The sequence below is a fragment of the Dromiciops gliroides genome, chromosome 2 (genome assembly GCF_019393635.1).
Source record: "Dromiciops gliroides isolate mDroGli1 chromosome 2, mDroGli1.pri, whole genome shotgun sequence".
Lineage (NCBI taxonomy): Eukaryota > Metazoa > Chordata > Mammalia > Microbiotheria > Microbiotheriidae > Dromiciops > Dromiciops gliroides.
Window position 1 is genome coordinate 436,200,968 of NC_057862.1, and position 22,587 is coordinate 436,223,554.

General features: G+C 47.5%; 2 protein-coding genes across 12 annotated transcripts in view; both read left to right on the forward strand.

Annotated features, from left to right (window-relative positions):
- PNPLA7 (patatin like phospholipase domain containing 7) overlaps positions 1-5,973 on the forward strand; it is a 216,071-nt gene extending 210,098 nt beyond the window's left edge. For 6 of the 7 annotated variants that reach the window (XM_043982286.1, XM_043982285.1, XM_043982288.1 and 3 more), the window contains 3 exons: positions 435-519; positions 3,948-4,078; positions 4,787-5,973. In XM_043982286.1, coding sequence (XP_043838221.1) covers positions 435-519; positions 3,948-4,078; positions 4,787-4,867 — 297 coding nt within the window. In that variant the 3' untranslated portion in view covers positions 4,868-5,973. The remainder of the gene's footprint in view (positions 1-434; positions 520-3,947; positions 4,079-4,786) is intronic. The other variant, XM_043982287.1, reaches the window with a different exon arrangement.
- A 2,143-nt stretch (positions 5,974-8,116) lies between these two features.
- The window catches only part of NSMF (NMDA receptor synaptonuclear signaling and neuronal migration factor), a 29,919-nt gene continuing 15,448 nt past the window's right edge, over positions 8,117-22,587 (forward strand). For 2 of the 5 annotated variants that reach the window (XM_043983835.1, XM_043983836.1), the window contains exons 1-4: positions 8,117-8,494; positions 11,452-11,513; positions 14,163-14,648; positions 17,976-18,051. In XM_043983835.1, coding sequence (XP_043839770.1) covers positions 8,424-8,494; positions 11,452-11,513; positions 14,163-14,648; positions 17,976-18,051 — 695 coding nt within the window. In that variant the 5' untranslated portion in view covers positions 8,117-8,423. The remainder of the gene's footprint in view (positions 8,495-11,451; positions 11,514-14,162; positions 14,649-17,975; positions 18,052-22,587) is intronic. The other 3 variants (XM_043983834.1, XM_043983833.1, XM_043983837.1) reach the window with 3 other exon arrangements.

Consider the following 22,587-nt stretch of genomic DNA (forward strand, 5'->3'; position numbering starts at 1 on the left):
CCTCTCCAGAGGAAGAGCCTGCGTTTGGGTCTAGAGTCCTCTAATGCCTTAGCTGTCTACGCTCTGAAACAGAACTTAACACAAGTTGTCAAGAATGTATGAGTAGGGGCAGCTAGGTGGTACAGTGGATAGAGCACCGGTCTTGGAGTCAGGAGGACCTGAGTTCAAATCTGACCTCAGACACTTAACACTTACTAGCTGTATGACCCTAGGCAAGTCACTAAACCCCAATTGCCTCACCAAAATAATAATAATAATAATAATAATAATGTATGAGTAGGTCAATTTAACAAGGTTGCCTCGTTCTGGCCAAAGAAACAGGCTCATCCTCTCTTGGGAAGGGCTGCCCCTCACATATTGACCTTATCTCTACCTGTCCAGTCCTGATGGTTTAACTCAGCATTGCTCACCTGATGAATTCTTTGTCTATCCAGGTGCTCACCTGCCCCAATGCCTCCTTCACTGACCTGGCAGAGATTGTGTCCCGCATTGAACCAACCAAATCCTCAGTAGTCGATGGTGAGTTGGTCTGTAAGAAGGATTAGCTTGTTTTCTAGAGAGCCACAGCCAAGACTCAAGGAGCATGTGTCTGGATCCTGTCCTCTCCTCTCTTCCTTTCTACCTTGCTCATACCCCCAGCCTTTGTATTTGTGTGAAATGGCGTGGTTACCCCAGGCCGCCTCCTTGAGCTGGATCACTGGGAGAATACCCTCTGTGTTTTCATACTGGTGACTTTGAACCCCCTTAAAAGGTTTCAATACAGCTAAGCAGATTTGTATGTATGGGGCCTCCTCGTGGCCAGTCTTCCACTTCTCACCACCTTGTTTCCACTGGAAGTTCTCTCTTGTCTGTTTTTCTTCTCTCTCCTTATCTGGTTTCTATTTCTGCTCCAACTCTAGCTCATTAGTACAGAGGATGGGGCACTAGACGTGGAGTCAGAAAGACCTAAGTTCAAATCCAGCCTCAGACACTTCCTAGCTGTCACTTAGCCTCTGTTTGCCTCAATGTCCTCAACTGTAAAATGGAGATAACAGTACCTACTTCCCAGGGTTCTTTTGAGGATCAAACAAGATAACATTTGTAAAGTGCTCAGCATAGTGCCTAACTCATAGTGGGCACTATATAAATACCAGCCAGGGGCAGCTAGATGGCGAAGTGCATAGAGCACCGGCCCTGGAGTCAGGAGTACCTGAGTTCAAATCTGGCCTCAGGCACTTAACACTTACTAGCTCTGTGACCCTGGGCAAGTCACTTAACCCCAATTGCCTCACTAATAAACAAACAAACGAATGAATGAATAAATAAATAAATAAATAAGTGTCAGTCATTGGTCATTATTATTATCTTCTCCTTGTTCTTATTATCTGACCATTTTAGTGGCTCACTCTGGGGCCTAACCGAGGCAATTTTTTCCCTCCTTTGAGGGCTCTCTGCCTACCTGCTTCTTTCTCTTTTTCTCCCTCCCATACTCCTTCTCTAGTTCTTTTCTTTCTTTCTTTCTTCCTTCCTTTCTTTCTTTCTTTCTTTCTTTCTTTCTTTCTTTCTTTCTTTCTTTCTTTCTTTCTTTCTTTCTTTTGGGGGGTAGGGGGCAGGGCAATGAGGGTTAAGTGACTTACCCAGGATCACACAGCTAGTAAGTGTCAAGTGTCTGATGCCAGATTTGAACTCAAGTCCTCCTGAATCCAGGGCTGGTGCTTTATCCACTATACCACCTAGCTGCCCCTCTTCTCTAGTTCTTATTATGGAACGGGGGCTATACATCCTCTAGTTATGTTGGTACAACAGGATCCACAAGGCTTTCTTGGGAGAAGCTACAAGGAATCTGTGTCTATAGGTTGCTGTCAGTGGAAAAGCCAGACTCATATTACTTTTTTCAAGAATACCAATGATCTCATGACCAACAGGTTGCCATTCTTCTGAACATACAATATTTGTTTAATAGCTCTTTATTGAATGAGTGAATCTATCTGTTCCCTGCCACATGTAGTGCAGGAGGGGCTCACTATTTACTTACTGATTGTTGAATACCACCTTATGTTGATGTAACACTTACAAAACACTTTCAGATACATTATTTCATTTGTTCTAAGCAACAGCCTTATGTCATGGGCATGGTAAAGATTGTGTGCCTAATTAAATGAAAGAATATAGACTCCTTCATTAGAAATGACGGGGAGGGGCAGCTAGATGGCGCAGTGGATAGAGCACCGGCCCTGGATTCAGGAGTACCTGAGTTCAAATCCAGCCTCAGACACTTGACACTTACTAGCTGTGTGACCCTGGGCAAGTCACTTAACCCCAATTGCCTCACTAAAAACAAACAAACAAAAAAAAAGAAATGACGGGGAAAGGAGAGCTTCATAGTGTTGTCCAGATATGGAGGAATCCTTGCTTTGCCATATTGAGGCCAACCCTTTGCTGAGGCAGTGGCCACAGCCATTGCTATTCTAAATAACAGGCTCACCCTTCTTCTTAAGGGCTTAGTGGGACTTGCTTCTAAGCAATGAACAAATTAATAAAATGGCATTGTGACAACTGTCCCAGTGTGAATGGAAGAAATGATACATCCCACCCACAGGCCCACTTCTGTTCTCCTTAAATTCTCATCAATTGCATTTGTCTTTCCCTGGATGGACCAGCATCTGACACAGAATAAAGGAGGAATTTCTATCCTAGGGTGAAGGAGATAGATCAGAGCTTAGGCTCACAGGAACATGTGAGTCCCTGGATTGTAAAAGCCAAGCATTAGGGTTTGGAGCCAGAACATAGAGGGTATGTCTGGCTTCTCTTCCTAGGTAAATCACCAGAGGAGTTGGAGTGGGAAAACATATTTTTGCCCCCTTCATTGACCCAATGGGAGAGTGCTGAATGTCTAACACAGGAGGATGTTCACTTCCCTTGCCCAGAGAATATCTGACCCATAGGCTTACAATTAAAAGAAACACCGATTCAAAATGAGGGTTTGGGTTTTGTTTTTTTTACCATGAACTCCTTAGCACAGCCTGGTACTCTTAATGCTCATGTCAGTCTGGGAAGCCCCTGAGAGGGTTAGTAAATCAAGGATATTCACGGAGTGCTCATATCAGTGCTCACCTATTCACTGAGAAGGGAAGGGATAAGGGGTTTTGAAGCAGTTACTTTCTGGATGTGAGATTAAAGCTATCTGAATCTCCCAAATCATGTCCTCTTCCACTTTTCTTCCACAGCCATGACTGAGGGGTTTTAGTGGGCTGGAAACTAAACATGAGTCACCTATGACAAAAGTGAACTAAACAGGGCAGCTAAGTGGCGCAGTGAATAGAGCACCGGCCCTGGAGTCAGGAGGACCTGAGTTCAAATCCGACCTCAGACACTTAACACTTTACTAGCTGTGTGACCCTGGGCAAGTCACTTAACCCCAATTGCCTCACTTAAAAAAAAAAAAGTGGACTAAACAGTGACACTGAGAGACATAGGGAGGTGCTCGACTTGTTGCCGTCTGATCAGCCAGGCCACGTCTCTAATGATGCAATTGTTCTGGGCACCATGTTTTAGAAAGGGTCTGGGTGGGGAGGTGAGGAGATCGTGACAGCTGAAGAGCGATCAAAGGAGCTAAAGATGCCTAGCCTGGAAAAGAGATTTGAGAGACAGGACAAAGGAGTTAAATGGCTGGAATATGAAAGAGGGATTAAGCTTCCTAATCCAGAGGTGGCATGGGCACCTTGAGAGACTGGAGGAGGCCAGTCCCACAGGGAGAGGCTGGATGACTCTGTCAGGCATGTCAGAAGGAAGCCTTGTTCAGGTAAAGAGTGGGCTCAGTAAGCTGAGACCCTTTCTGCCTCTGAGGTTTAGTGACCCGACAAGCTCCATCAGGTGTCCCACAAGCCCAGCCCTGCTGCTTCTGCCAGTCTTTTTGCCCACCTTTCCTGGTCATTGGACACAACAAGACATTTCCGTTTATCTGCTAGATGAATCTGACTACCAGACTGAGTATGAAGAGGAGATTCTAGACTTCCCACGGGATGAATATGTCAGCTTCCAGAGCACTGCAAAACAAGATTCTCGCAAGGATTCCATTTTTGAAGATAACTCAGACTCGGTAAGACCTACATCTTCTTGCCTCTCTGGTCCCTCAGAGCATAGATAATTAATTATTGGACACTTTCAAGTATATAAGGCAGAAGCCCACAGCAGGGAGGTGTGTGTGTGTGTGTGTGTGTGTGTGTGTGTGTGTGTTTGGACAGGGGCGGGGGCACAATGCCAACTCTTCCAGCACTAGCCCCCTCTTGCAGGACTAACCTCATCTGTGTCCTGGATACACAGATAATCACAGAAAGCCATTTGTTTTCGTTTCTGCCCTAGGGAATGGTCACTTAGAACCTGGACCTTCCTTGTCCCCAAGCCTGACTTACCCAGGATCAGTCCTCCTGGGTATGGGGGAAGCTTTCTATTTCCCCTCAGTGTGTGTTACTCACTAATGATAGGCCCTACAAGGAATATAGCAATGATCTCCCCCGTGTACTCCTGACCTAGTTATTTCCTGGGTTAGGGTACTAGAGTGATATCTTCCACTTCAATAGATGCCCCCACGTTGCTCTAAAAGGAGCAAGATTCAGAGGATTTGAAGGAGACTTCCCAAACTTCTGAGGTTTCCTTTGGGAAGAAAACACAATATTCCAAAGTATGTGTTTCTACTAAAACTCCAGGCTAGACTACAAGACTTTGGGAAGTGGCCAACTCTGGGCCAGACTTGAGAAGACTGTGTGCCCCTTTTTACTAATGGTCCAGGTCACGTGTTTTCATTTAGGAAGAAGAGACTGTGATCCAGAAATACAGCCGCTCCTCCCAGATCAGTTCCCTTTCTGACTTCTCAGACATGGAATCATAAGAGCCTTATTTCCCTCCTAGGAGCTATGAGGCTTGTCTTTGGGAGGCTGAGACCTTGAGGTTTGGTGCTGCTGGAATGGAGCCACAGTCACTTCTCCTGAAGCCATCTTGGGCATCTGTGGGAGGGATGGACACAATCGCCCTCTTCCTCTCCAACACCCAACCAAATCACTGGCCCACTGTGAGATGCTAACCCCACAAGTTGAGGGTGAGGAAAGGGGGAAAGTGAGGAAGGGAATTTAATGTGGTTTGAGAAAAGAGGAGGTGCTTGGGTTTACTGTGGTTTTGTATAATTCAGACTGCCCTTGAAGTGCTTGTTCCCTGATCCTGTTAGAGAAGCCACATAGGAACATTGGTCCTGGGGAGAAACCTTTGGAAACCTTGGAGGCTGGGGTGAAGGAGTACAGGGGATTCTCAGGCAGATTGATTACTTCTATCGAGGGTCTTCCTCTGGGGGTGCCCTTAGGTGGTGTGGCAGCCTTCAGTCACCTCCAGTGCTTGTTCTGGTATGGGTCACCCACTAGAGCCATCCTCTTCCTGGGCTAAGGTAGGGTGAGGCTCACGACCCTGGTGAGAGAGAGCTAGGCCATCTTCCCATCCTGATCCTCTCCTCCTGGGGTCAGGATAAGGTATATGTATGGTGACCAAGCCAGATTCTTCACTTCTCCCTTCTAGGACTCAGTACCCAAGGTATAGATTCCATTTTCATGTCCTTGGTCAACCTTAAAAAAACAACACAAAGAGAGTGAGCCAAAGAACCAGGGCTGGGCCCTGAAAGCCAGTCCCTCATTCAAGAGGCATCTAGGACCACCTCCAACCCTAAGGCCCAGGACAAGCCTGTAAGAAGCATAGAAAGTTGGGAGATGCCACCAGAATTAGGGATTCTACTTCGTGTTCACTTCCCAGGGTCCTAATTTCCAGTCCTCCAGTCTGTGGCTCCTGAAGGGTCTCTGGGGAAGAGATTCCTCTGTCCCAGCTTAACATGAGAAGCAGCCTCTTTCCCCTCAGGGTTGGACAAGTTTGAGGCTGGAGATGGGAAGATGTAGGAAACTGAAAAGGCAGCATATGATTTAGTTTGTTAATAAATATATAGAGATATTTGTAACATTCACTGGCTGTTCTGTCTCTCTTTGGACATACCATGGTGAGATTCTGGGATGAGTGAGAAGGGATTGTTCCCATCCTCCAGATGATCCAGTGGTAGAGCTTCTTTCTGAGTGACTGGAGAATTTTCCCAAGAACAGGGATACTTCTGACCCACCATCCCCAGGAGGTTGGACTAGGTCCACCTTTATCCTTCCTGATTGGTGGTGCTGTTAGCAGTGGATACCCTGAACCTGATCTTCACTTCCCTGCTTCACTCTGTGCCTGGAGATGAGGATATGGAAAATAACTATAGCTGAGGAGCAGAGGCTGCTTGTCATTTTCCCAGCCCCTGCATGCTGTAGCTGCAGCCAACTTTGTGGCACAGAGAAGCAATCCCAAAAGGCACTGGGGGGAGGGGAAGGGGAGAAGGGGAATGACTCCCTGGGCCTCCCACAAAACCAAAAGCTAGATTTGATTCCTACTCTAACAGGCTTACTTCCCTCACCACCAAGCTTTGTCCCCAATTCTATGATCTAAAGCTGCTGGAGTGGGAGAGGCAAGGAGTAGCACATAACTAGTCGTGGGTTCCCATTTCTACACCCACAGGCACATATGTACCATATGCTATGATGCCCTGGCGACCCCAGGGAAGAGTGTCTACACTTCCTCCCCCAGCCCTCTAGTCTTTGTTCTGAGTTCCTGGCTCTCTATGCCTTCATTCTCCCAAAGGGCAGGAGGTTATTCGGTTGCCAGTTGTACTAAATTATACGTACAGTGAGGAATTAGGGAATTGGTTCATCCTCCCCCAACCCACCCCAGTACAATTATTCATTTCTTCCCTTTTCCCCTTTTCCTTAGTGCAATACAAGTGTACCTTGCTTCCCACAATGTAAATGTTCCTTTAAATAAGAAGTGTCAAATACAGGACCCACTACCCCTCCAATACAGCCCAAGTCAAACTAAACTGTAACTGGGAAATATTTAACAAAACAAATAAAAATACAATAAAACCTAGATAAAATGACATTTACATTTTAAACTAAGTCAGTAGGTGACCCCCAGGGATCCTTATATATGGATTAGTAGCCCCATTTCTGTTTGACACCATTTACTTAAAGGGTATCACTCTTTGTTACAAATCCCTATTTTTAGTGAGCTACAAACTGTGATGAACCATTCTGTAAAGTGAAGCATCTTTGTCAAATGGACATTGCCCCATAACCTTTGATTTATAAAATCACAAATGCCTACACCTTAATACGCCAAGTATCTTCTACATGCAAAATCCTGGGAAATACAAAGGCAAAAGTGAAACAGTAGCTATTTTCAAGAAGTTTACCTTCTACTGGGTGAAATGGGAGTGAGTGGAGCAAAGTGAAATCTCACCTCTCCTGCTGGCTCACTGTGTGTGACCTTGAGCAAATCATCCTTCTTGATGTCTCCACTTTTTCCAGTAAAATAAAGGACTGGTACTAAATGATTTCTAATGTCTCTTCCAGTTCTGAATACTAGGGACTTTCTGACCTGGACCTCTCTTCCTTCTTCCTTTCCTCCTCTCTTCCTTTCCTCTATCTCCACCACTCCATCTGTCCCCTACTTCTCTTTCTTCCCTTCCAACTCCCTATTTTACCAGCTTCAACAGCTCCATCACCCCATCTCATTTCCTCTCCCTTTTTCCCTAGCTCCCCCCTCCCATCTCCGGGTTCACTCCCAGTCCTGTTTATCCAGAGGATTTAGAGCTGGGAGCTGGATTATTTGGGGAATAATCTAGTCTGACCTCTTCATTTTACAGATGAGGAAACTAAGGCCCAAAGGAGTAAAGCGACTGGCCCAAGGTCACACATAGTGATAGCGCCGGAATTCAAACCAAGGTTTCTGGACTCCTGTCCAGCGCTTTCCGCTAATATTCACTTTCAGATCCACCCCCAGCCCCACCCCCACTATATTCTCCCCCAGCTTCAGTTGCCTATCGCCACCTCTCTCCTTTCCTCCCGTCCTCATTTCTCGATTTCCTTCTTTCCCTCGCAACTCTCTCCCACTACTCCATCTTCTGCCTTACCCCCTCCCTCCGGTTGTGTCCCCCCCCCCCCCGCCTCGTGCCTTCGTGACGTCAGGCGCGGGGGGCGGAGCTGTCCAGACCCATATAGCGGGTGCCCGCGGCCCCACGCACTCCCCACCCGCTGCAGCAGCAGCTGAGGCGGGCGGGCGAGCCGGGCCGGGGACCGCGCACCTCGGGCCCGGGCTTGCGGGGGCTGCCGCTGGCCGTGACAACTAGGAGCGGTGAGCAAAGCCGGGGGCGAGGGGACCGGCCCGGGATCATGTGGGACCGGGTCCGGAGCTGCCCGGGTGGGCTCGCGGATTGCTCGGAGCGCTGAGCCCAGTGAGCGGAGGCCCCTCGCCCCCGGCCCGGCTCGCGCGGCGCCCCAGGCTGGGGGGATGCCGCGCCCTCCCCACTGCCCCCGGCCTCGAATATGGGCGCAGCTGCCTCCAAGAGGAAGGCGCTGAGGAGCGAGGCCATGTCCTCGGTGGCGGCCAAAGTGCGGTGAGTGAGTGAGGGGCTGGGGCGGAGGAGGCGCGCACGAACGCCGCGACCAGCCATCCCTCCAACGGTCTGGCTGTCTTTGCCCGTCGTCCTGGGCGTCCTTTGCAAAGCAGCCGTTCCTCCTCCCGGACTCCAGGCAGCTGTCCTACAGACCTGCCTACGGCCAGGGAGCTGTCCAGTGCTGGGGGGCGGGGGTGGGAACCGGTAACCTTCCCCCGGAGCCTCGGATGGGCCCCGGCAGCCTTCCCCTAGAGGCTCAGATGGGCCCACAAAGGAGATCCCCATCTGTCTCTGGGGCCCAGCTAGGTGCGGAGGCAGGGGAATGGGCTGGATGACCGCGGAGGCCCCTAACTTTCCCCTAGTGCTAAGCATTTAGGGAATGTGTTCCTCAGAAGCCCAGCTGAGCAGGGGTTTTCCTGGCCATGTGGCCCTGCCAGCTGATAGAGAGATGACTGGGGACCAACAGAAGCTTAGAGTTCCATAGAAATGCATGGAATCTGATGGCAGGCGATGATAATAAGACAGCTCTATAGCACCTTAAGGTTTACGAAGCTTTTTCTCACACACAGTGCCCCTGATTCCTAGGCCAACTTCAGCAACCAAGTTACCATGTGACCTTGGACAAAACTATCTGTCTTGGTTTCCTAGACTATAATATAATTAGTGCCATGAACAAAGTGTCTCCCACTCCCAAGAGGCTAGGATTCCAGGGAATCAAGAAAGGACAAAAAAGGCAGGTTCCGAATTACTCTCAGGGACAGGAGCAAATATCTGGGGGTGGGAGGGCATAAGAAAGGCATTGACCACAACCCCTCAAGTTGCCCTCAGAGTAGGGGGTCATGACTGGCATCATTCAACAGAGATAGAGCCTGCAGAGTTTTTCAGATACAGGAATGGATGGACTAACAGGCCTGCTTGGGTGGGTGGATGGGGGCCTGAGGGGCTGTGCCAGAGGATGACTTCAGACAAACAGCCCAGATGGTCTCAAGTGTACCCTGGATTAAAGACAATAGAGTTGCATAGAGCCCCGTGGCTGCAGAAAAAACAAAAGTACCTGCCTAGACCTCAGCTCATTTTCCCTCCCCCACTCATCTTTCTGTGCCTCTACCTGTCTCTGTGGCTTTGATTCCTGTTTCAGTGCCTCTGTCTCCCTCTATCTTTGTATTCTTGATGGTAATCTATGCCTCTGAATCTCTCTTTCCTTAGATTTTTCCCTGTTTCTCTCCCTTCCAATTAATCTTTTCTTTCCCATATATATTTTGCCACCTCCATCCCTCTATCCCCTCCCCTCCTTGTGTCTCACTCTCTGAGGGTGGGCTCACTTGAATGAGTGAGCTCTGGACAGACACAGTACAGGCCCATCTAAAAAAGCTGTGAAGGAATTCGCCAAGCACAGGGGCCAAACATCTCATCTCCTCTATGCTGAACCCCTTTACTTCCTTGAAATGTGAAGGGGAACATGCTAGCCCACCCTCCATTGTCCCAGTGCTGTATACTGGATTGCCCCAAGGCCAATATCCAGACTCCTTTAAGTGAGTGTCCAGCTCCTCTGGTTAGCATCTAAGCCCTGACTAATGTCCAGCAGTGTTCAGTCCTGGTGCCTATGAGCATAATCTGAGGCAAAGTTAACTAGAATAAGGAACAGGGCCTAGATTGGTGATTTCATTGATTTGGGCCACTCCCAGATGAAGAAACTCCATCTCCCAAAGATCAGCACCTTCTCTGCAAATTCATCTTAGAGAATTCCTCTAGAGCAATGAGAGATTAAGTGGCTTGCCCAGAGTAACACAGCCAGTGTGTGTCAAGGGCAGGACTTGAACCCAGGCCTTGCTGGCTTTGAGGCTGACTCTCTAGAATAACAGCAACAATAAATTATAATTAATAGTAACTTACATTTATATGGATAAAGGGGTTCAAGAGGGATCCAGTCCAGGCTGGTTGGGGGGGAAAAAATCAAGCAGTGGATCTAGCAGAAACCAACCTTTCTTTTCAGGGAAACCTGTATGTGTTGGGAGATCAGGGACAATTTTGGTGGCATTGCTGCCTCCGAGCCTCTCCTTCCTTAGGTATCTCCCTGTTTCTCCAGGGGTTAGTTCTAATTAGTTCCTTGATGATACTTCATGGAAGGGGGTCCACATCCTTCTTCACCCTGTGTTGTTTGCTGTGGGAAGGGGATAGGATGAAAGTGGGAGGGCATAGATGAAGATGGGCAAGGTTCAGGTGATCACTGCCAGCCCAGACAACAGAATCTATGAGTATTCCCTCCCTACCCCACCTTCCCACCAGGTTCCAGAGCTGGCACATTTGAAATATGGTCTCTGAGATGGCCAGGGGTCTGTGTCCCTCGTGTGCCTAGCCTATGTTGGTGCTGCCCCCTGGTGGCCCATTGGGTAGCTTACTGGTCATCTCAACTGCAGTAGCTTTGAAACGGTCCAGCCAGGTCACATCAACTGAGCACCCTTTCACATAACCTTATGCATATCTGGTAGGAAACGTGATGTAGTTGAACTTGAAGTCATAGGACCTGAATTCTAATCTCAGCTAGGTCAGTTATTACTTGTGTGACCTTAGGCAAGTCACCCAACCAATCTGGTCCTGTTTTCTCAACCTAAGGATCAGAGGGTTGGACTAAATTACTTTTTAAATTCCTCTTTCAACTCTAAATCTGTGATCCTATAACCCCATGATTCTAGACACACAAGGGCTGAAAGGAAACCAGATTTGAAAGTAGTAGTCCAGGGTATCAGGGGCCACGCTTTCCCAGCACTGGAGTTTCTTCATGAGTGGCTTTGGGAGGCCTGACCTTGGAGGAGCTACCTCTGCTGTGCAGGGTTCAATGTGACAGGGAGGTCTATGCTCTCAGGGAGTATGGGGAAGGTCTTGGACCCGAGGATTCCATTTGTGACCTTGGTTCTTCTTCTGTGCTCTGCCTTCTATTGGTGCCTCCTACCCTCCAGAGCAGCTCGAGCGTTTGGGGAGTATCTGTCACAAAGTCACCCTGAGAATCGGAACGGCTCAGGTAAGTCATCAGGTGGCAGAGGAGCTGGGGCAGAGGTGTGGGACAGGGTTGGAGAAGAATAAAGAGATGTCTTGAGGCTTTGGATGTGAAAGGGTTAAGGATCCCCAGAACTCCTTATTTGGGGGAGAGTCTCCTCTACCTCAGAAAATGCTGGTCCTATTCAAGAGGGAGCCCAGTTCCTGGCAGGCTTTCCTGGGCTCCATATTGTGCCTGCCTCCTTACCCTGACATCAGCCTCCCCAACATATGGATATGTGTGCCATGTAATGTGTGTGTTTAGGGGTGCACATATATAATCCCTGCCCCAGCTCCTTTCTGTGTGCTCTTGTGGGGTCACATCTCTGTGAATATTCTCATATGTGCACCTACTCCTCTTGGGGGAGGGATATATGCTACTCTGTCCTTCCTTAGTAAATGGCTTAAATTTGTGGGGGGAGGTCTAGAGCCTGGGGGAGCAAGGAGGCTGAGGACCAAGGCAAGAGGTTCAAGGTGGGGTCTGGATTTCTAGTGGCCCCTCGGGAGGAGCTGCATTGGGAGGGGGACTCAGAGACTCCAATTGCCATGGTGCCCACACTCCTGGGGTGTTGGCATGACAACAAGCCTCCTGGCACCCCCACAGGGTTGGCACTATTGCCTTTAGGGACCAGGCTTTGGGCGGGGCAGCTGGGCCAAGAAGCTGAGGAGGCATCTGTAGTGAGGGGAGAGAGAGCAGAGGGGAACCAGGGAGACTGGGTGAGTATGGGGGTGGGAGGTGGGGCCCTGCCTGTTCCTGCTTCCCCAGCCCCACAACACACACACACACACACACACACACACACACACACACACACACACACATGCCTACCATCTGATAGCTACTTCTTGTGCAGTCCCACAGACACAAATACAATTACCCAACATATAGACCTACACTGCAAAAAGGATATACTCAGGCATGATATACCCAGTGATGCTTCTGTCTTCCTACCTTCTCTGTGGGAAAGGAGGGGAGCTAAGAGAGGGTGTGTGTGTGTGTGTGTGTGTGTGTGTGTGTGTGTGTGTGTGTGTGTGTGTGTGTGTTTAGACTTGCATGGTTATGGGCTCCCAGCCAGCGTGCCCCCCTACCCCAAGACACAGTTCTAATTCAAGATTTAAGGATCTACCTTACTACTATTATATGGGAGGGGAAATGGAGGCAGGAGATCCCAGGGGGCTAGCACCTCCCAAAGCTCTTCTTCAGATGATGGCCAAGTGGGTGGGAGGGGGGGGGGTTGAAGGTTTGTCTGAGGAGGCTTGTTGCATCTCTCCTCACTTATATGTACACTCTTGGATGGGGACCACATTGTACAGCAGACAAATTCTCGCTTTGGGTAAACATCCTAATTTGGAGCTCTCCCCTTATTTGAAGTACATAGAGCCAAACCTAGGTTGTTCAAAGCTTTCTTCACTCTTTCCCTTTTTCCCTCCACCACCAAGTAATGGGTCAAAGGCCAATCCAGAATGTTGGAGATTTATTTACTGCTATGAACCTCCAAACTTTATTGTCTTTTCACCATTTTGTATGAAAGTTAATGTTCAATATCCCTTACACCCCCCTTAAACATCCTTGCATCTTCCAAAGAGGATTCAGGATAAGATGTAACTTTCTCTGAAAAACTCTGTTGTCCTAGGCTGTGATATATTGATGCCTTCACGAATTCCTGAGGCATGTAGAGTAGTACTTCATTTTCTAAATTCTCATTTCTGCTTTTAATGTTTTTCTTGTTTCTTCCACTGGATGTCAAGCTGCTTGTTTTCAGCTCTTGTATCTTAGTGGAATTAATGTTTCTGCTTTGGTGGTTCCTTACCCCCTTTCTAATTTTCTATTTCTTATCTGGTTTGGGAAAGACATTAAGTATGTTAGAACTATATGTAAAGTAAGAGCAAATACGCTCTGATTGAGAGGCTCTTTTAGAGGAAAAATATATGCACATCCACTACTTGCACATTGGAAGATTTGCTTAAATTCCCTTTTTGCCTCCTTCCTGGTTCTCAGCCAGGTTCCAGACAAGGGAGGCTGCTGAGTAGCTGAGTTCTGGACAGATTGAGGCATCCTGTAGCTGTAAACATCCTGACAGATTTTGTGTGGCTGGAGAAGGGGGTTGTAGAGATTGAGGGAATCAGACCCCAGCATAGGGAAGAATATCAACTCAGGGTTTAGAACAAGGGTTCTTAACCTGGGATCTCTGAACTTATTTTTTGTTTGCTTTTTTTTTAACAATGTATTGATAATTGTATTTCAATATAACTGGTTTCCTTTGTGATCTTGTATATTTTATTTATTTTTGCATGTAAATACATTGTTCTGAAAAGGATTCCATAGGCTCTGCTAGGTTGCCAAAGGGGGTCTGTGATACAAAAATGGTGAAGAACCATTGGTCTATAGGTTAGAAATGACAACTTACTTCTGCAACAAACATGGCCAGATATTAGGACCCAGGCCATGGAGTCGTCTGTAGGGATTTTTAAGGCATGGATCTGTTTGGTCCATGGTAGTCACTGGTTTGAGGCAGAGGGCTGGGTCAGATAACTCATGCAGGTCATGGTGGCTCTCTGAGCTGGTCTCTACACTGACCCTCACCTTCCAGAGCCCATCTCTCCCTGCTCCATGCCCATGGTGCCTCTCTTTCAGATCACCTGCTGGCTGATGCCTTTGCTGGCCAGGACGAGTCTCCCGAGATGCAGCCAGCCTCCCAAAACAAACGCCGCCTCTCCCTCATCTCTGACGGCCGCTACGAGGGGGGTTTCTTGGAGGAAGCGGCAGGTGAGAAGGCAGCAAGTGAGGGCCCTAAACCCAGGGTATACACTATCTCTGGGGAGCCACCCCTGTTGTCAGATCCCGAGGCCGAGGGCATTGAGCTGTCAGTCATGAAGGGCCGGCACCGGGAGGAACATCACCAGAGCCAACCCCTGCGGGGCTCGGGCAGCAGCGAGAGCGTGGGCCGGTCCTGCAAGAGCTGGGCCGGCAGCCGCCAGGGCTCCAAGGAGTGTCCCGGCTGCTCCCAGCTGGCCCCGGCCCCCTCCCAGCAGTCTTTCGAGATGGACCAGCACCAGGCCCCTGAGCCCTCAGGCCGACGCAAGAAGCTGGAGCGGATGCACAGCATCGACCGTGTGTCTGGTGAGTTTTGGCGTTGTGCCCCATGTTGGCCTTTCTCCCGGCCTAGTCCCTCTGGGGTCTCAAAGGAAGCCAACTCATCTTGTGAACCAGGAGGGAGGAGCTGATATTTCCATTCTCCCTCAGTTCATCTGGAAGTCCTTACAGATCCTTTCCTATGCCCACCGGATGGCCAGTACCTGCCTTAGGCTCCAGGCTCTGAGAGAGCAACATAGTTGGGGAGGAGGCAGAATCACAGTCAGAGAACATCAGAGTTGGAAGGGACATCTGTGGCCAGCTAGGCCAACCCAGAGCCTAGAGAAACCCCCCACGAGGTCATCTATCCTCTGCCTAAAGACCTCCAAGGAGAAGCCACCTTCTCTCGAGGCAGGCCATTTCCCTTCTGGACAGCTCTGATCCTTACTAAGTTTTTGCTGACATTGAGCCTAAACTAGATCCTTTGAAACTGATCCTGGTTCTACCCTCTGAGGCCACCAGAGCAAATCTAACCCCTCCTCCTTGTGGCAGCCTTGCAGATCCCTGAAGACAGGTAGCATGCCCCCTGAGTCTTCTCCAGGCTATACGGCCCAAGCAAGACCTTTCTACCAATTCTAACATGACGGACTCAATGCTTTTCACCATCCTGGTCACCCTCTTCAAGACATTTCCCAGCTTAACAACTTCCTTCCTCAACCCTTGGTGCCTAGAACTACAACAGTCCTGATGAGGTCTGACAGGGCAGGGTACAGTACAAATATCACCTCCCTATTCCTGGCAGCTGCACCCCTCAATGCAGTCCAAGATCACATTGTGGCTGCCCCATCACCCTGCTGACTCATAATGAGCTCGCAGTCCACTAAAACCTCAAGATTGTTTTCAGAACAAATGCTGGCTAACCATGCTTCTTCCATTTTGTACAGGGGAAGTTGAGTTTTGGGGGGCTTTTGGGGGGGTTGTTTTTTTCCAAGTACACAGTTTTACATTTATCCCTATGGAATTCCATCTTACAAAATTCAGCCTAATGTTCTTTTAGTCCATTGGGATCCTTTTGGATCTGGGCTCTGTCTCCCAGCTTTGTGTTATCAGAAAGAAGGAGCTTCGGGGCGGCTAGGTGGCGCAGTGGATAAAGCACCGGCCCTGGATTCAGGAGTTCCTGAGTTCAAATCCAGCTGCAGACACTTGACACTTACTAGCTGTGTGACCTTGGGCAAGTTACTTAAGCCCCATTGCCCTGCAAAAAAACAAAAAGAAAAAAAGAAAAAAAAAGAAAAGAAAGGAGGAGCTTCTCCAATCATTGCCCAAGGGGAGCTAGAGAAGGAGGAGGCAGACTCCTCAGGGTGCTCACAGCCTGGCAAAGGGGAGGGGGAAAGGAGAGGAGAGCATGGTGCAGGGAGTAGAAAGGCATGAAGCAATAGGTATGGCTAGAGAGCACTTCATCTAAAGAAAAGCTGTGGGTTCTAATGGACCACAAACTCAAGTAAGCAGTGCATCTAGCGGCCAAGAAAATTTTGATCTGGGGTCTCATTTAGAGAGGCCTAGTGTCCACAGTGAGGAGGAGGCCATCCCACTGTGTTCTGCCCTGGTCAGTCCACATCTCTTATACTGTTGTGTCCTCCTTTTGGTTGCCCCATCTTAGGGAGGGCATTGTTTAACTCAAGATCATCCAGAGGAAAGCAGTCAGGAGGGTGAAAGGATCTGAAATTCAGGCCATATGAGATTCATTTGAATGAATGGGGCACATAAAACCAATGGCAGAAAAGAATTGATCGGAACCATGAGAGCCATTTCAAGGATTCCAAGGGCTGTCCCTCATCAGAGAGATGTTCCTCCCTTCCCAGGAGTTCTGATTGACTCCGGGGACAGGAGCAGTGAGTGGAAGGGACGAGTTTGGACTTGATGTAAGGAAAGGCTCCCTAACAAAGCAACTCAAAAGTGATGTTGTCTGTCTCAGAGGTGATGGGTCTCCCATCATTCAAGATCTTCCAGCAAAGATTAGCACTTCCATGTTGAGGGTATGTTGTAGGGAGCATTATTTTAAAGGTATGGATTGGGTTTTTTTTTTGTCTTTTAAATAGTATTTTTCCCCTTTTTTGTTTTTGTTGTTGTTGTTTGTTTGGGTGGGCCAGTGAGGGTTCAGTGACTTGCCCAGGGTCACACAGCTACTAAGTGTCAAGTGTCTGAGGCCACATTTGAACTCAGGTCCTCTTGACCCCAGGGCTGGTGCTCTACCCACTGTACCACCTAGCTGCCCCCATAAATTGTATTTTTTCCAATTACATGTAAAGACCATTTTTAACATTCAATTTTTATATACAATTTTGAGTTCCAAATTTTCTCCCTCTCTCCCCTTACCCATCCCTAAGATGGTAACAATTTAACATAGGTTACATATGTATAATCATGTAAAACATATTTCCATATTAGTATTGCTGGGAAAGAAGAAACAGATTAAAAGAAAAAAATTAAGTGAAAATAGTGTGCTTTGACTTGCCTTCAGACTGCACCAGCTCTTTCTTTGGATGTGCATGGCATTTTCCATCATAAGTCTTTTGGACTTGTCTTGTAGTAGAGATGGATTTAGATGGTCACAGGAATCTATTCCAACTCTGAAACTATCACTATGCAACCTGGGTTTAAATCCCAACTCTTCCATTTACCAGCTGTTGACTTGAGGCAAGTCATTTCTCTCTGGGTCTGTGTAAATGAGGGTACTGAGCTGGGTGATCGCTAAAGTCCCTTATCAGTCCACAGTCCGAGGATGTGCCTTGCCACACAGGAAGGACAGGGCTTCAGGCTCCAGGGCTGGGCTGCTCAGAGTACTCCCTGGCCAGGGGAGGAGAATCCTCTAGCTATATGCTGGGAACCTAGAGGTCCAATGGTGAACACCTCAGTGGGAATGTCAGCCCAGGGTCTCTGGCCCTCATTACTGTAGATAAATACTGGGAGCCTAGTTGAAGGGCTTCTACCCACAAGGAGAGATATCCTAGCCTTATCAAGTTGGCTTCTCCATCAGTCAGAGGTTGTCTTGGAACCTTGGGCTTTTAAAAATCTTTCGAGGGGGGCAGCTAGGTGGCACAGCACTGGCCCTGGATTCAGGAGGACCTGAGTTCAAATCCAACCTCAGTCACTTGACACTTACTAGCTGTGTGACCCGGGGCAAGTTACTTAACCTTCACTGCCCTGCAAAAAAAAAAAAATTCTCTCAAACACCCTTTTACCCTCCAGCCTCCTACCAAACAGAAGCCTTTCCTTGAATAAATAAGTATAGCCAAGAAGAACAATTAGACATGTTGGCTTTGTCTGAAAATCCATCTTATTTAGTCCATTACCTTTCTACCTCCTCTCCTCCAGATGAGGTCCCTGTCCGCACCTGGTTCCCCAAGGAGAATCTCTTCAGTTTCCAGACCGCAACAACCACTATGCAAGCGTGAGTCACCTATATGATGCTCTGTTATGTGTCTGTGTGGGAATCAGTCACATGCCTGGGCTCAGTGTCTTTGTCATGTCTGTGTTTGTGTGTATGTGTGTGTGAGCATGCACCTGTTTCTATGAGAATGAGTGTTTGAGTGTGTGAGTGATAGGCAACTGGGTGACAGAATGGAGTCAAGAAGACCTGAGTTAAAATCTCAGACTTGGTAGCCATATGACCCTGGGCAAGTCACTTAATATCAGTATCCCTCAGTTTCCTTATCTGTAAAATGGGGATAATAACAGTGCCCACCTCCCAAGTTGTTGGGAGGACCAAACGAGATAACATTTGTAAAGTGCCTGGCACATAGTAAGCATTAGTTGTTGTGATTTTTCCCACTGTCTGCTTTCTTGGGTTATCTCTCCCATGCCTGGCTATCAGAGCTGATATCCCTTAGTTCTTCTCCTTTTGCTTTGTTATAAATCTTCTTTGATACCTGATCCCATCTCAAGGCCCTCTGGGCCTTCCAGCCCCTTAGCCTGCCTGACTTCCAGGACTCAGAGATCAATTCATTAATGAGCATTTATTAAGTGCCTACTATATGGCAAGTATTGCAGATACAAAAGCAATGAATTAAACATCCCCTATTCGCAATCAGGGGTAGCTAGGTCATACAGCAGATAGATTGTAGGGCCTGAAGTAGGGAAAACCTGAGTTCAAATTCAACCTCAGACACTTCCTAGCTGTGTGACCCTGGGCAAGTCACTTAACCTCTGTTTGCCTCAGTTTCTGTTGTGAGAATCAAATGAGATCATATTTGTAAAGTGCTTATGATAGTGCCTGGTACACGGTAGGCACAATATAAGCCCTAGCATTATTGTGAAGAAGCTTATATTTCAGTGCAGAAGATAAAAAATGTATAAATAAGTTTATACAGAATAAATATGAAGTATTTCAATACAAGGGAGTTTGGAGGGAGGGCACTATCAGTGAGTGGGAGTCAGGAAAGGCTCCATGAAGAAGGTGGTGCTTAGAGTCTGGAAGAGAGGGATTCTAAGAAGCACTGTATTACAGGCATGGGCAGTACAAAGGTATGGAGATGGGGGTGTTGTGTGTGAACAGAGGTCAATAGGGCTGGATTTCAGAGAATACATAATGAAGCTGGAAAGATAGGTTGAGTCTGGACTGTAAAAAGCTAAACAGAGGAATTTTTATTTCATTCAAGAGGCAATAGGGAGCCACAGAAATTTAATGAGTAAGAGAGTGACAACATTAGATCTGTGTTAAGAATAAGAAAAGAGGGGCCAGCTAGGTGGCACAGTAGATAAAGCATCAGCCCTGAATTCAGGAGTACCTGAGTTCAAATCCGGCCTCAGACACTTGACACTTACTAGCTGTGTGACCCTGGGCAAGTCACTTAACCCCCACTGCCCTGCAAAAAAAAAAAAAGAAAGAAAAGAAAAATCATTTTGGCAGCAATGAGTAGGATAGACTGGATTGGCAAGAGATAAGGCAGGGTAAGCAATCAAGAAACTGTCACAACATTCCAGGCAAGAAATGATACAGCTCTAAGCTAAGGTAGTGAGCTGTAGGAACAAAGAGCAGGAATCAAACACAAAATGCTATGGAGGTGTCCCTAATCCCTATCCCCATGACATAATCTAGAATCCTGGGCTTCTTTCCCTCTTCCTCCCTACATCCTGCCATACACCCTCCAGATCAACCAACAGTGTTTTCTGGAATTTATTCTCTCTTTTTTTTTTTTTTAAGTAAGGCAATTGGGGTTAAGTGACTTGCCCAGGGTCACACAGCTAGTTTTAAGTATTAAGTGTCTGAGGCCAGATTTGAACTCAGGTACTCCTGACTCCAGGGCCAGTGCTCTATCCACCGCACCATCTAGCTGCCCCGATGGAATTTATTCTCAAGGACAATTTGAAAATTGTACAGTGAAGAGAGATATGTGTACAAAAGACCCTTCCCAACCAGGAGGGTTAGGAGAGTAAGCAAGGGTTGGGTATAAACTTCCTGAGCTCATGTTTGGACTTCTCTGAATCTACATTGGTCATCTGGATTGTCTTCAGACTAGACCTAAATAACTCATGGCTCCAGATGGGAATAGTCATCCTGTCCAGAGATTGGATGGAAATGTTCATCCTAGAGCTGGATTGGGCTCATTGGCCTCTCCTTCCACCTGAGGCTCCTTCTCAGTCCACATTGCCACCTAATGACTGACTCTGGCTCTGGCTTCTCCTCCCCCAACCAAAGGACGCAAGGTTTCTTCCCTCCCACTAAGAAATCAGTTGAATTTAACCTGAACCACAGGTACTTCCCAAAGTTCATAGAAATCAATGCCTTTCTTCTGTGTGTGTGTGTGTGTGTGTGTGCTTGTGTGTTTGTGTGATGAAGGATGGGAGGTGACAGGGAGATCACTCTGCATGTCTTTGTATATGTATATGAGAGGCTACCTCTCCTACTATGTAGATGTCTGATTTTGTGTGTCTGGGAGTCTGTGTCTGCCAGATTGTATATTTGCCTGCATGTATTTGACTACATTTCTGTCTGAATGTGTCTGACTTTGAGTCTGTCTACATGTATATACACTTGCATGTCTGTGTGTATCTCCCTGCTTGCATAGCTATGTGTATCTTTGTTTTTGACTGTATTGATCTGGCCATGGGCATCTATATGTCCTCCTTCTGTCCGTGGGTCTGCACATTTGACTGCGCCCATGGATCTGTGCATATCTATCCATGTGTGTCCATGTTTGTATCTGACTACATGTTGGTCTGCATGTGTCTGATTGCAGTTTTTCTTGTGGGTTTGTCCATGTATTTCTTTGTGTGTCTGACCATGTCTCTGAATGTATTTGCGTTTGTAGGTTTGCTTGTTGCTGTATGTCTGTACTTGTCTGTGTGCATGTGTGTGTACACGTGTTTCTGTACTTGCCTGTAAAGATGTGTCTGTGTGCATCACGTGCATCTGTGTATCTGTGTATCTACATGGGCATAACTGTGCTGGCTCTGGTCCAGGTCTCTTCTAGAGAGCTTCTTCTCTAACTGCCAACCATCATAAAGTACAGTTGACATCTCATCTCTGGGCCCCAAACCTCAAAAAGGTTAACAGAACTGGGAGGTAGCTCCAAGATTGTCTAATACAAACCTCCATGCTTGGGTAGATGTTGCCTCCACAATCCCCATGACAGGCCTCTCTCTTCAAACATCTCCTATAATGGGGAGCTCACTACCCTCCAAAGAAACCCATAAAATGTTACTTTGCTGGTGGGAGTTATGAAAACCCTCAATCCTCTTGTTAATAGGCAACACATGGTTTCAGAAAAACTTGTTTGTTAGTTGAATTTTTATAAATCAAATACTACCTTTTATAAACCAAATACCACCCTCAATTTATCCTTGGTCTAACTCCACATTTTTTTCCTACATGGAATTGGCCTAAATTGAGGCACACCGGGGGCAGCTGGGTGGCACAGTGGATAAAGCACCGGCCCTGAATTCAGGAGGACCTGAGTTCAAATCCAACCTCAGACACTTGACACTTAATAGCTGTGTGACCCTGGGCAAGTCACTTAACCCCCCATTGCCCCACAAAACAAAAACAAACAAAAAACCTCCCTAAATTGAGGCACACCAATCTCTCCTTGGCCATCTTTTTTTCAGACCAAAGGTCAGCTTCGTTTGGTCCCTCCATGTGACTATTAACCCTACCAAACCATAGGGCAAGGAAGGAGCTCATGTATAAAGCATCACCCCTAGGATCTACACCTTTAGGAACTAGTCTTGCCTTTCTGTTGTTGGGTTCTTTTGTTTGTTTGTTTTTTGGTGAGGCAATTGGGGTTAAGTGACTTGCCCAGGGTCACACAGCTAGTAATTGTTAAGTATCTGAGGCCAGATTTGAACTCAGGTCCTCCTGAATCCAGGGCCGGTTCTCTATCCACTGCGCCACCTAGCTGCCCCTAGTGTTGCCTTTCTAAGTACCAGTGGTACTCCATGGCCAGCCGAGGGTCAGCTTATGGGACATTAGGGCCCTAGGATCCTGTACCCTTTTAAAAATGCCACTCAGTGGCAAGGCTATAGGGAGTGGGGACCAAGAGGGGTTTAGCAATTTAATTCATCAAACATGTTTTAAGCATCTACTGGATGCTGGGCACTAGGAATACAACAATAAAAATAACATAACTCTTGTCCTCAAAAAGGGTATTCACTGTACAGGGAGAGGGAAGTCTGTCACATATGCACAGACCAGTATCTCATAAGAGGAGTGATGGAGGCAGGTGAGCTATCCAGACAAAGTGCTCCAGAAATATTTGAGGATGGAGAGGCTGATTTCAGCCAGGGACACCAGGGCTACTACATGAAAGCACTGGAGCCTTGAAACAGAAATGTCAGCCTGACCACTGCCATCTAGAACGTTCCCTATATACGGGCCAGTTCCTGACAAAAATGTGCAAATGAATGGTTCCCCTTGCCCTTGGGACCCCTCCCCTCTGCTTTCCCTGAGAGCAGAATCCTAGAACTCAGGAAGCCCAGAGGGAGTGGA